We start from the raw sequence: 11,334 nt of genomic DNA, 5'->3' as shown, positions 1-11,334 counted from the left end.
ACCACAAGATCATGACCTGAGTCGAAGTCAGACACTGAACTGACTGAGCCACCCAGGCGCCCCTCCTTTGTGCAGCTTCAAAGGGAAGGGGAAAGCCGAAACCGTGCCTAGGTTTCGGAATTTGGAATCCCTAACGTACAAAAGGCACAAAGCTTCATTGGTGCCACGCTGCCACTCCCAAAGAAGATAAAGAAATGCTCATTGGAGCTGAGAAATAAGATTTAACGCCATTGTATTTATTAGGTTCTGAAACAATACACATTCACATCCTTTTGAATACAGTACATTTGGCACAATAATGTTTACAATGAAATAACACTAATGAATGGCAAGAGATTAAAATTACATCCAGAAAGGAAAAAAATGTACAAATAAAGCATCACAATACAAAAAAACCCCTAAAATTGAGTACATTTTATATTTAGCCAGAATTATTTTGCACATAATTTAAAAAGAGGTAATTTTTTAGCCTTCTTTTTTTTTTTAAAGCAAGAATGCATTTTTTTTTCACCTTTGGAGGAAAAAACGATGTTTCCACTTCACAAAGTCCATAATGAGAGAACACAGGAGAACAGCTATCCTTCATATATTTTTTGGCATTTTTTTTTGCACTCAAGAGCTGGATAGATTAGAAAGAAATGTAATAGTGTGTCCGCTTCCTAAGCCTTGTGAAAATTGAAATGAAACAGTGAATACTCGAGGAACACACAAGCTTTTTTCTATAGACGACATGGGATTTGAACCCGCCTGTGAGAGAACTGATCAGCTCCGGCCCCAAGCAGGAGGCATCCCAGCCAGCCCAGCTTCGGTGCTGGAAGGGGGCATCTCTGGGCCAGGCACCCCGCGAATGACTGCCTGGAGCTGCCGGGTGGAATGTATTACTTGACTCTGCAGCCAAAATGCCAGTTGTTCTGTAGGAAAGGCCCGAGCCCGGCTGACATGGGAACGCCACCGGGGCCTTGAAGCAGGCCGCTCGTCTTGCAGGTAGAGCTTGCTTGGCTGTTCCAGGTTCATCGTGGTGAAGGAAGCAGAGGAGAAACAGAGCAGTAGTGATGCAGGAGTATGATGGGCAGTATTGTCACGTCTTCTTAAAAACTGAGATGATGCCACCGTGAAGATGTTTCTGTGCTTGTACTCAACTCCGGAAGATAGTCTCTCCCCCAGTACGTCAAGTTACCGAAGAGAAATTAAGTTAATCTGTTCTTCTTCACTTCACTGGTACGCCAAACACACAAACTGATAGAGTAATAGTATTTCTAAGTATCATAAGAACGGATCATAACTACACCTGAGTTTTTCAAAAATAAAAACAAAAGGAAACTGAATGTCATCCTTAGTAATAACAAAGGCTACGGCCAACCAGATGCAAATATGGACACCAACCTTCTATGGGCTCGAGCTGGTCACCGTCCAAGCTTCGAAACCACCATCGAAAACATTCCTTTCGCTTCCCCATCCCTCTCAGGGCATAATAGAGCACGGGAGAACTGTATGTGAGATTTAATGTAGCTTACTATATGTTTACGTCTTTTGAAATAAACCAAAATGAAATAAACAATACAAAGGACTCCTCCCCATCCTTGAAAAAGAAACACACCTTATCTCTTGGTAACTTGAACCAATACGCTTACAGAGTATTGCACCTGGACATTATTATAATTATTCTTTCATAGACTAAAGTTTTATAATATGCCTGAACATGCAGCAGTTGATACCTCTAAGTTCAATGAATTAATTCCACAGGCCTTGCAGCAAACACTATATACAAAAATCTCAAATGTACAAAAGGCAAAAAGCTTCATTAGTGCCACTTTGCCACTCACACGTATCTATATTTAGGGGCAGCTGGGAAATCTGCGTGCAACAGTTGGAATGGATTCCATTCCCTGCTAAAATCAGTTCGGTAAAATAGATAATCAAATAACCTCCGGGAAACATATACACAAAGCCACAGAGAACCCTTGGAAATCAAAGAATGTAACACTGTTAGCATATCTACAGGAGGTAACATCACATCCATGAAATAGTGTCCCACACGAGTTGCCATTTGCATGTCACACAGAAACAAAACTCCGAGCACGTCTCGCCACATTGGCAGTTTGCAGATAAGTTGCTGTTCCGTCTCTGGATTCCCTCCGCATAACCCACGTTTAGCCTCATTCGGCTTGCTCCGAAAGCAGAGATTTCATATTTAATGTTACATGTTTAATGTCTAAAAAACACAACACAGCAGTACTACCAATTCTTCGTAGAAGTGCGCAAAAGTAACACACCGTTGCAGGAAATAAATAGAGCGTATGCTGGGAACTCAGAACGAAACTGGAAAGAGAATTTGGGAGTGAGTTTTCCTAGAACCTCAGGGTCTTGGCCATTGCTGCGGTGGCCTCTGTGTTCAGGCAGAATTTGAAGAATGAGGAGCATTACTTGTTTTCTTCTCTCTCAATTCATCCAGCCCCCGTGTGCCACAAACCACAAAAACGTTAACAGCCTAAACCCTGGACAGTTGGTTTCTCATTGTATAATAGCCCTTTAATATCTACCTGTGTTAATATTGGAATTTATATCATTTGGCCGATTAGAAAGCCAATTTGGTGATATATTCTTCAAATGTTAACCGAGTTCAAAATCCGATTTCTTTTTCTACAAAGAGTGATTTCTTTCACGAGACACATGCTCTCACAACTTTGGCATGCCCAAGGGCTACAACCGAAGCAAGCCAGCGTTGGCCATTCTGCCAAACACGGGCAGCCAACCCATGCATCTCGCGGTGTGCCTCCACCACAGCGCGCCTCGAGGGCACCCACCCCCATGCCGAAGAAGCACCTGTCTCTCCTGGACAGAAGGGCGGAGGGCGGCAAGCTCTCAAAAGTGGGAGCCTCAGAACCGAGGCTCTCAGAAGTGAGAGTGATCGGGCCCCTATGTCCAATAGCACGGCCAGGCCCTTCTTGTTTGCTTTTCTTGTTGCTCTTTGAAGTAAAAGAACCGAAGCTGCCTTGCTGCCTCACTGCCAGGAGCCCCCGAGGAGTGGAAACGGGCTTGCCAACAAACCAAACACGCAGTGTGTCCAGCCGACCGCTGACCCCATGTGATTCTGCATCACTGGTGAGACAAGAACCAAGAGTGCCTTCTGGTCCCCAGGTGGAAGAGGGAGGAGCCCGCCTGGGGTGAGGGAACACAATAAATAGAGGGTAGACGAGGGACTGGGGCTCTGGAGAACAGGAGAGGCAGTTCCAGGCCTTCTGAGCCTCCAGAAATAGGACTCTTCTCGGCACCCTTTCCTGCAGCGTCACCAAACTCCACCTGGAACAGCTTCTCAGGGCATCAGGTCTTCGCCAAAGTAGGAGAAGCCTTTGAATTCCTCCTGGTTGATCTGCTTCACGATTGCTTCATCCACGAGTGTGAGGACGGGCTCTTCCCGGGTAAAGTCTTGGTCAAAGTTATTGACGTCTCTTTTGGTTTTCTGTGAGAAGAAAAGAGAAAGCACTGACTCCAGGCTGACCTTCCTCCCGGGGCCCCCCCACAGGGAGTGGGCATCACACCGACCAGCCTCTCACCAAAGCAGGCCTCTAGCTACTGAGAGAAGACACGGGGCTGCTCCAATGAGGTCACGACGGATGGCCCCAGGACCAGGAGGTGGCAGAGGACTTGGAAAGGAAGAATGAGTCCAGGTGGGAGGGAAGAAGGGGTGAGAGGGTATGATGGAAAAGCAGGGAAGTGGGATTCCCACAGACTGCCGTGTGGGGGTGGAGCACGCGTGTTTGGGAGCGTGGGATGCATAGCTCTCATCCCGTACTCCCCCTGCTAATCTAACCCTCTGGCTCCATCGAGACCTCCATCCCTGTGACCCGGGGAACAAACTTGAATCTCTCTCCCATGGAGTCTCCAGTGGTCTTTCTTGTCTCTAGGTAGACCTCCATAACCTTGCCAGGTCTGCTCCATATGACCTCTTCTAAGTAGGAGGATGAGTGGAGTGGGGGCAGGGGACCGTCTTCTGGGAAGCCTGCCTTGATCCCTACCTGCATCCACCACGAACCCTATTTTGTGCTCCTACATTCTTTCCATGATTATACTCAACATGCTGACTTGCAACGAATTGTGGCTATTTGCCTTGACCAAGAGCTCCTTAAAGGCAGGGGCCTTGTCTTACTCAACCTTGGGTTCCCTACAATAAGCATCTACTGAATGAATGGCCATGTGGAAGAACCCGCCACTGCACTGACTCCCCAGCCCCGAAGGACCCATACCCAGTTAGAGGCTCAAGTTCCCGAAATAGGGCTTATGGTCCATGGGGGATGGAGAGCAGCAAACAAACAAATCCTGGCTTTTGGAGAAAAATCTGGAAGTGTAAATAATATTCTCTCTGCCTTTCGGGACTTCCAGTTGATCTGGCAGCCAGTACTACTGTCTAGAACACACGCTGCAATAGTTAGAAAAACTTCCATGGAGAAGTCGAGACTTGGCTGGGACCTGAAGAATGAATTACGGTTGTGTTGGCAGAGAGGGGAAGAAGTCACCTCGGCAGGGAGAGGTGGGACAAAGATGGTGGGTGGGGAGGTGGGAACACGGAAGATGTAGAACAGGGTTCACTGAGTTGCCCGGGGTGGAGTCCAGCATGGGGATGGAGGGAGGCAGAGTGAGTCCGACTGCGGAGGCCTTCAACGCCCACCCCCCTCGCCCTGCACTACATGGCACAATGCCCAGAGGATTGAAGGAGCTCCGGCAATACCCTTTCAGGTGCTGATTAACTGGTGTTACCCAGGATTAGTGACCTGGATGATGGAATAAATCTTGTGGAAAGATTAGCATTATTATTTGTAGGAGGAATATTAATTAATATAAGCTTTGTTCTGTGGAAACTAGTAACCTAAAAGATGTTAATAATACTCTATGAAAAAGGTGGTTTAGAGACAAAGCTATTTTTGCACCCTGCTCTTGGAGGTTTGCCACATACAGTGGCAAATTAAAGGCTCTGAGATGTCATAGGGTCAAGAAACCTGGTTCACTTTGTTTAGAACAGCCTTCCTCAAACTTGACGTGAAACTTTCTTTTTCCTGAATAGCTTTTTTTAAAAATTTAATTATTTTGAGAGAGAGAGAGAGTGCACATGTGCAGGGGAAGGGCAGAAAAAGAGAGAGAGAGAGAGAGAGAGAGAGAGAGAGAGACAGAGAGAGAGACACAGAGAGAGAATCCCAAGCAGATTCCATGCTGTCAGCACAGAGCCTGACTCGAGTCTCAATCCCATGAACCATGAGATCATGACTGGAGCCGAAATTGAGAGTGAGATGCTCAACTGACTGAGGCCCCCCCACCCCACCTCAGGCACCCCTTTCCTGAATAGCTTAACATCCATCTCAGATGCAGAGTTCTGCAGGACACGGTTTGGGAACTGTGGTTTTATAGTTTATAAAGCACCTGCCCATTTGTTTCCTTATTTGATCCTTAGAACAGGCAGATACTATTACCCTGATTTTACAGATGGAGACACTGTGGCTCAAAGAGATTTGGTAACCAGGGTCACCCAACTAGTTAAGAGCAGAGTTGGATTCAAATCCAGATCCCTGCATGATGCTGCTTGCATAGAATGTCTAGAAAGCTGGACACTGGAGAAATGGAAAGACAATGCAAGGATCAAAGTCCACCCGGAGACATTCAGGCCAGACTGCTAGGCCTGGAGCCAGAAGGGCTTGCCAGTGGGTGAGTGCGGCAGGAGAAGATGTGGGTCGGGGCGAGAGTGGGTAACCTGTACTGGGCGAGCTTGGCTGGGGGGAGGGGGCATGTGTTCAGACCATCCCAGGCTGAGATCACAATCAGGAGGATAGCACACAGCAGGGATGACTGGATCTTTCGGCCACATCAGTCCTGCTTCGTGTCTTTTCTCTGGGCTTGAGCTGCATAGTTGAGTGGGTCTCGGAGACCTCAGAAGGGAGACAGAAGAGAGATACAGAAAATCCAAGGGATGGAAACAGGACCTGAAGGATGTGTGTGTTGCCCTTGAGATGAGGAACGTTGAGAAATCTGGAACTGCTCGGGCACTGGCCTTCCCTGTCTGCTTACTTGTTTATGCTTCACCTTTTCAGTCATTAGTGTCCATGGAAACTGGCTTCATTGCCCGAGGTCGGCTGAGCATAGTGACGGAGCTAGATTCCACAGGATGTCTGAATTTCATCACTCACTGACTGTGTACCAGGCAACCAGGTTCGGTCAGCACAGCAAGGGATGTCCTTCCCAGAGGACCTCTAGCTCCATTTCATGCTATTTTGGGGCACCACCAAGTCAGCTCTGGGCTCTCCAGGGGTCACAGAATCATGGGTGGCATTTCAGTGACGGTGCCATTCTTTAAGAACTCTAGAGAAAGACATACTTGCCTTGTTTGCCCCCTTATCCAAACTGGCCCAGGCCCTGGTTTCCTTGGAAACATTTTGAATGCATATCAGTTACTCATTTCCAATTCAAGAAGCCAAGATCCCCACTATGTGCAATTCCTGACCATTAACCTTAGAGACTTGAGAAGTTTTCCAAAGCAAATATCTCTGGGAAACACCACTCCCTATTAACAGCACATAGACAGCATAGCATCCTCAATGTGGAGGGGATTGGGCATTATATCCTTTATTCACCGATTTTATTCTTTGAAAAGCTGGGGCCTCCTTGTGAGCGAGCATAAGACTCAACTCCAAGGTTCAGATGGACAACCCCCCAGAGACATTCCCCGTTGACCTAGATCCTCAGTCTTCCCATATGCCTCCCCTAGAGTCTAAATGTTAGACTCTTAGCCCACAGTGTGGAGCCTGAGAGGTGACCCTGGGACCTCTTCAGTCTTTATCTCCTTCATGAAGCCCATCCTACATGCTTGTCCCACACTTAGCAGGGTGACACAGAGGAGGACAGAGAGCACTAGCTGACCTCTTATCTTGGTACTGCCCCTTCCTGGCTATATGACACTGTGAGGTCACTCTCTGAGATTTAGTTTTTTCATCTGTAAAATGGGGGTAGTGACAGGCACTCTATAGATTGCCTTGAGGACTCAGTGAGACATCAGATGTTAGGTGCCTCAGTGCAGACTGCAACATGTAATGGGCACCCAATAAATGCACCTCCAAGTCTTAGCACCTGTGTGCCATGGGCACACATCATAGACAGCTTGGCTGCTACCCAACACAGTCTGTGTGGCCTGCCCATTGATGCCATGAGCTTCTCGAAGGAGGGACTGAGTTTTACATTTATCTGTATGCCTCCAAATGCTGAATGAGTGCAGAGCTAGGGTCTACCTGAACATCCCAGTGCTTTGTCCAGAGATTGAGATTCTTCCAATGGCACCTGACTGCCCTTGGGAAAAGTCCCAGGGTCTTATAGTCCTCTACTTCTAAGGCCCTTCAGGGTCTTATCCCCGCATAGCTCCCCACTGCTTCTGGGCCCTGCTGGACCATGAGGTTCTCTGGACTCACTGGCTTCCCCTGACTCCAAGCCTGTGCCTGGAACCCCCTCTCCCACCCCTGCCTCTGTCCCATGTCCTCATCACCCAGCTGAATTGCTCACCCTTCCCAACCAGGCTTAGATGGCCTTCCTTCAAGCAGCCTTCCTGTCCTTCCACCCCTCTTATGGGCGCTCCATCATCTCTCTCTCTCTCTTTTTTTTTTTTTTATGAAAGAGAGAGCAAGAGAGTGAGCGAGTGCACTAAAGCAGGAAAGAAGGGCAGAGGGAGAGATAGAATCCTAAGCAGGCTCCACGCTCAGCACGGAGCCCGACACAGGTCTGAATCCTACGACACTGGGATCACGACCTGAGCAGAAACCAAGAGTCAGATGCTCAACTGACTGCGCCACCCAGAAGCCCTCTCCTGCCTTATCACAGCCCTGATCACACACATCCTCCTCCTTTCCACTAATCTGTGAGTTTGTTGGGGATGGGGACTGGGTTGAACTCACATCCCATCCCCATCCTAGTGCACTGCCTGGCACACAGTGAGTGCTCAATAAATAGCTGCTGAGAAATGAGTGAATGCACTGCTCTTGCTTCTACTGTATCCAGAGCCAGGTAAGTGCTCTGGCTTCAGGACCACTGGCAGCTGTTCTACCAGATGGGCTTTTCACGGCGGGGGGGGGCCCAGGTGACGTGGCGAGATGGCTGAGGTCTGATCTGTGAGGGGCCTAGCGAGGGGCAGCCCAGAGAAACAGGCAGACTTAGGCCTACTTCATGGGGTTTCCTCTCTGAGCAGCAGTCATCTTGGGGCACTGGGGTTCCCTGATTGCTGGCAGGAGACCAACACAAACAGGTTCAACCAGGGTTTGGGAAAATTCCATCAAAGACAGATGGGCTAAGGGGACTTTATGACACTAACCCTTGTGGCTGATGTTAGAGGAAAATGACACTCCCCTTCCCTCTGGCATCCCTCCCGAGAGAGATAAGGTCTGGGATTTGAGAGGTCCGGGGCTGACTCAGGGGCAAGGGCCTACCTTTGGTATCTCCCACGGGGGAGTGAGGTAGGTGATGGAAACAGTTACAGGTCCCTCCAGATCCTTTTGAGAAACTGCAACTGAGAAGCAGAGCCACTGGGCCTGCCTTATAAATCACCGGAGGCGGCCGAGGGCTTGGGGGATCAGCCGGCTGTGGTAGTGCTTGGATCGCAGCACGGACATGGGCAGGCGGCCTGAATGCCTGCTTCCTGTCTGGCTGGTGCAATTCTTTCTCTCACTGTACTGAAGTCATAAACACCAGCTTTCAGAAGAGCCAGCGATTTCTGCTTCTGTCTTCATCTGATTACGAGATCAACAGATGACTTTGTTCTGAAGCACCGAGAAAACTCCCTAGTCTCACCAGCTGGGGCATGGGGCTGGCTTTCATGTGGCTACCTCGCTGGTCCCTGCCCACACCCCTTTACCTCTTCCGGGCATGACGAGAGCACAGGTTGTGGTCGCTCTGATCCATGCACACAATCAGAATGGGGGAGGGGGGAACATGCTGTCTCCACACAGTCTCCAAAATGCCAGCTTTTTTTGGTCTTGGGCCCACATCAGGTTCCGACTCCCTCTTCGGAGTTCCCTTACAGCCACCTTACCCAATCTCACCCTCCTCCCAGCTCCCACAGCACTTTCTGGATCATGCATTTGGCCCCTTCTAAAATGCTATGTGTGTCACAGCCTCCTCTCAGATACCTTAAGACACCTAGGACACAGCAGATGATGTGAAAATATTCATTTGCTTGAAATAATTTCATTCACCAGAGCAGTCAAACCCCAAATTCCTCCTAGCTTTGAAATGTCAAAATTCTCACCTAAGCTCCACTTGGCTCTTTTACATACTTGAAAACAAAAAGCAAGACTTTAAATAATTAGAATGCTTGCTCTCTATTAAACAAATCTTTGTAGACACATATCTATTCATTATACCCCTACATTGTAAATAACAGCGTATACGTGTGTATGTTAATGCACCCATGCTTACATGTGAAGTTAAATGAAACAAAGGATGTAAAACTGCATAATGCCTTGCCTGGCAAAAATGAGGGCTGGAACAGAATTTCAAGTTAACTATCATTTACCTAGAAATTGCTCCAAACATAATCTTCCATTCCTTTCTTCCCCTCTTGATCTTGTTAACTGAGAATTGGTCACACTTCGGGATTTTCTTTATAGAAATCAGAGCAAGATGTACGGGCCTCCCTGGCACTCGGCCGCCCATGGAGCTTTTATGGCACCTATCCTGCCCTGAGCCCTCAGTGGCTCCCTCCTTTTTAAAATCCACCTCCTTCTTAGCATGTAGTGGCCACAGCTGACCTTTCCACTCCTGACTCTGGTCTGAGCAATGCCAAGTGCTGTGGCATGACCTTCTACTTGGTAGGAACCCTCAAGTTAATCTGATGCCTAGTTCCATTTCTCAGGGAGCTGTGATAAATCAATGATGCTCTTAGTGTTACCTATCCAGTGTGACCCTATTATGGGTTGAACTGCATCTCCCAAAAAAGAGATGTTGAATTCCTAAGCTCTGGGATCTCAGAATGTGACCTTATTTGGACATAAGGTCCATGCAGATGTCATCAAATTCAGATGCAGTCATGAGGGTGGGCCCTCACCCAGTGTGTAACTGGGGTCCTTACAAGAAAGGGAAGTTTGAACAGTGACAGACCTGCACAGAGGGAAGCCCACGTGCAGAGACATGGAGAATGTCACCTGAAGAACGGAGATGTTGCCACAAGCCAAGGAATGTCTGGGGCCACCTGAAGCTGACAGAGGCAAGGGAGGACTCTCCCCACCACCTCTAGGCTGCGGGGGCGCCAAGGCCCTGCTAGCAGCTTGATTAAAGACTTCTCCTCCCCAGAACTGTGAAATAGGTTTCTGTTGTTCTAAGGCACCCCGTTTACGACACTTTGTTTGGGCAGCCCTAGGCAACTGATACAAATGTCAATCTTCTGAAATAGATTGTTTTGAATCCAGATGTAATCCTTTGCATTTGACTTTGATTTCTTCTTACTTTGGTGCTTATTTCCGGCTTGTTGAGATAGTCATAAATAATGATTTTGTAACTTACTTCTCTGATCTCAGTCTGTTACCAACAAAGTAGGGATAATAAATATGCCTAGCTTGCCGAGGGCTCTATGAGAGCATATAAGCAAAGCTCATGTAAACGTGAAAATACTATGGGAACATAATGTTAATTCTATCATCCATCTTGTCTGCTATATCCTTCGACTCTGTGTCATCCTAAAATATGACTGGCATGCCTCCCATTACTCCAGTAAGACATGTATAAAAATACCATGTAAGGCAGGCTCAGGCTTGGACCCTTCTGGCCTGCCCTCTACAAACAGCCCTCTTGCAAAGCCAACATCCAGGGACCCCAGCAGACTTTGGGGGCATTATGGTTAAATCCACTGTGAATTGACCAGCCAAGGTCACTTTTTAAAAAATGTTTATTTATTTTTGAGAGAGAGCACAGGTGGGAAAGGGGCAGAGAGAGGGGGACAGAAAATCCGAAGTAGGCTCCTCACTGACAGCAGCAATCCTGATGTGGGGCTCGAACTCCTGAACTGCGAGATCATGACCTGAGCCAAAGTCAGGTGCTCAACTGAAGCACCCAGGCATGGTCACATTTCCCATCTTATTCGGGAGGATGATATCAAAGACTTTCAATTGCTTTGCTGGAATAAAGACACCTAACGCTGTTGCATTTCTCTGGTCTATTGGTCTAGAAATGAAGTTAATTGGCTCCAAGTGATTACCATTTTCCCCCAGTGTTCACAAAATATCTTTTCATAAAAACTTCTAGAAATTGCTTTAATAGCACCTACCTCCAAGTATCCCAAATCTACATTTTCCCTATTTTTGAATATGGGGAGAC

At 47.7% G+C, this 11,334-nt stretch overlaps 1 protein-coding gene across 1 annotated transcript in view; it reads right to left on the bottom strand.

The window, feature by feature from the left end:
• Window positions 1-215: 215 nt before the first annotated feature.
• Window positions 216-11,334, bottom strand: part of PRKCE (protein kinase C epsilon) — a 499,091-nt gene continuing 487,972 nt past the window's right edge. The window contains exon 15 of the mRNA XM_047067544.1: window positions 216-3,460. Coding sequence (XP_046923500.1) covers window positions 3,314-3,460 — 147 coding nt within the window. The 3' untranslated portion in view covers window positions 216-3,313. The remainder of the gene's footprint in view (window positions 3,461-11,334) is intronic.

The sequence above is a fragment of the Lynx rufus genome, unplaced genomic scaffold, assembly GCF_022079265.1.
Source record: "Lynx rufus isolate CCGP_SWC_20201006 ecotype Redwood Valley unplaced genomic scaffold, mLynRuf1.p SCAF_8, whole genome shotgun sequence".
Lineage (NCBI taxonomy): Eukaryota > Metazoa > Chordata > Mammalia > Carnivora > Felidae > Lynx > Lynx rufus.
This window is presented reverse-complemented; position numbering and strand designations above follow the sequence as displayed.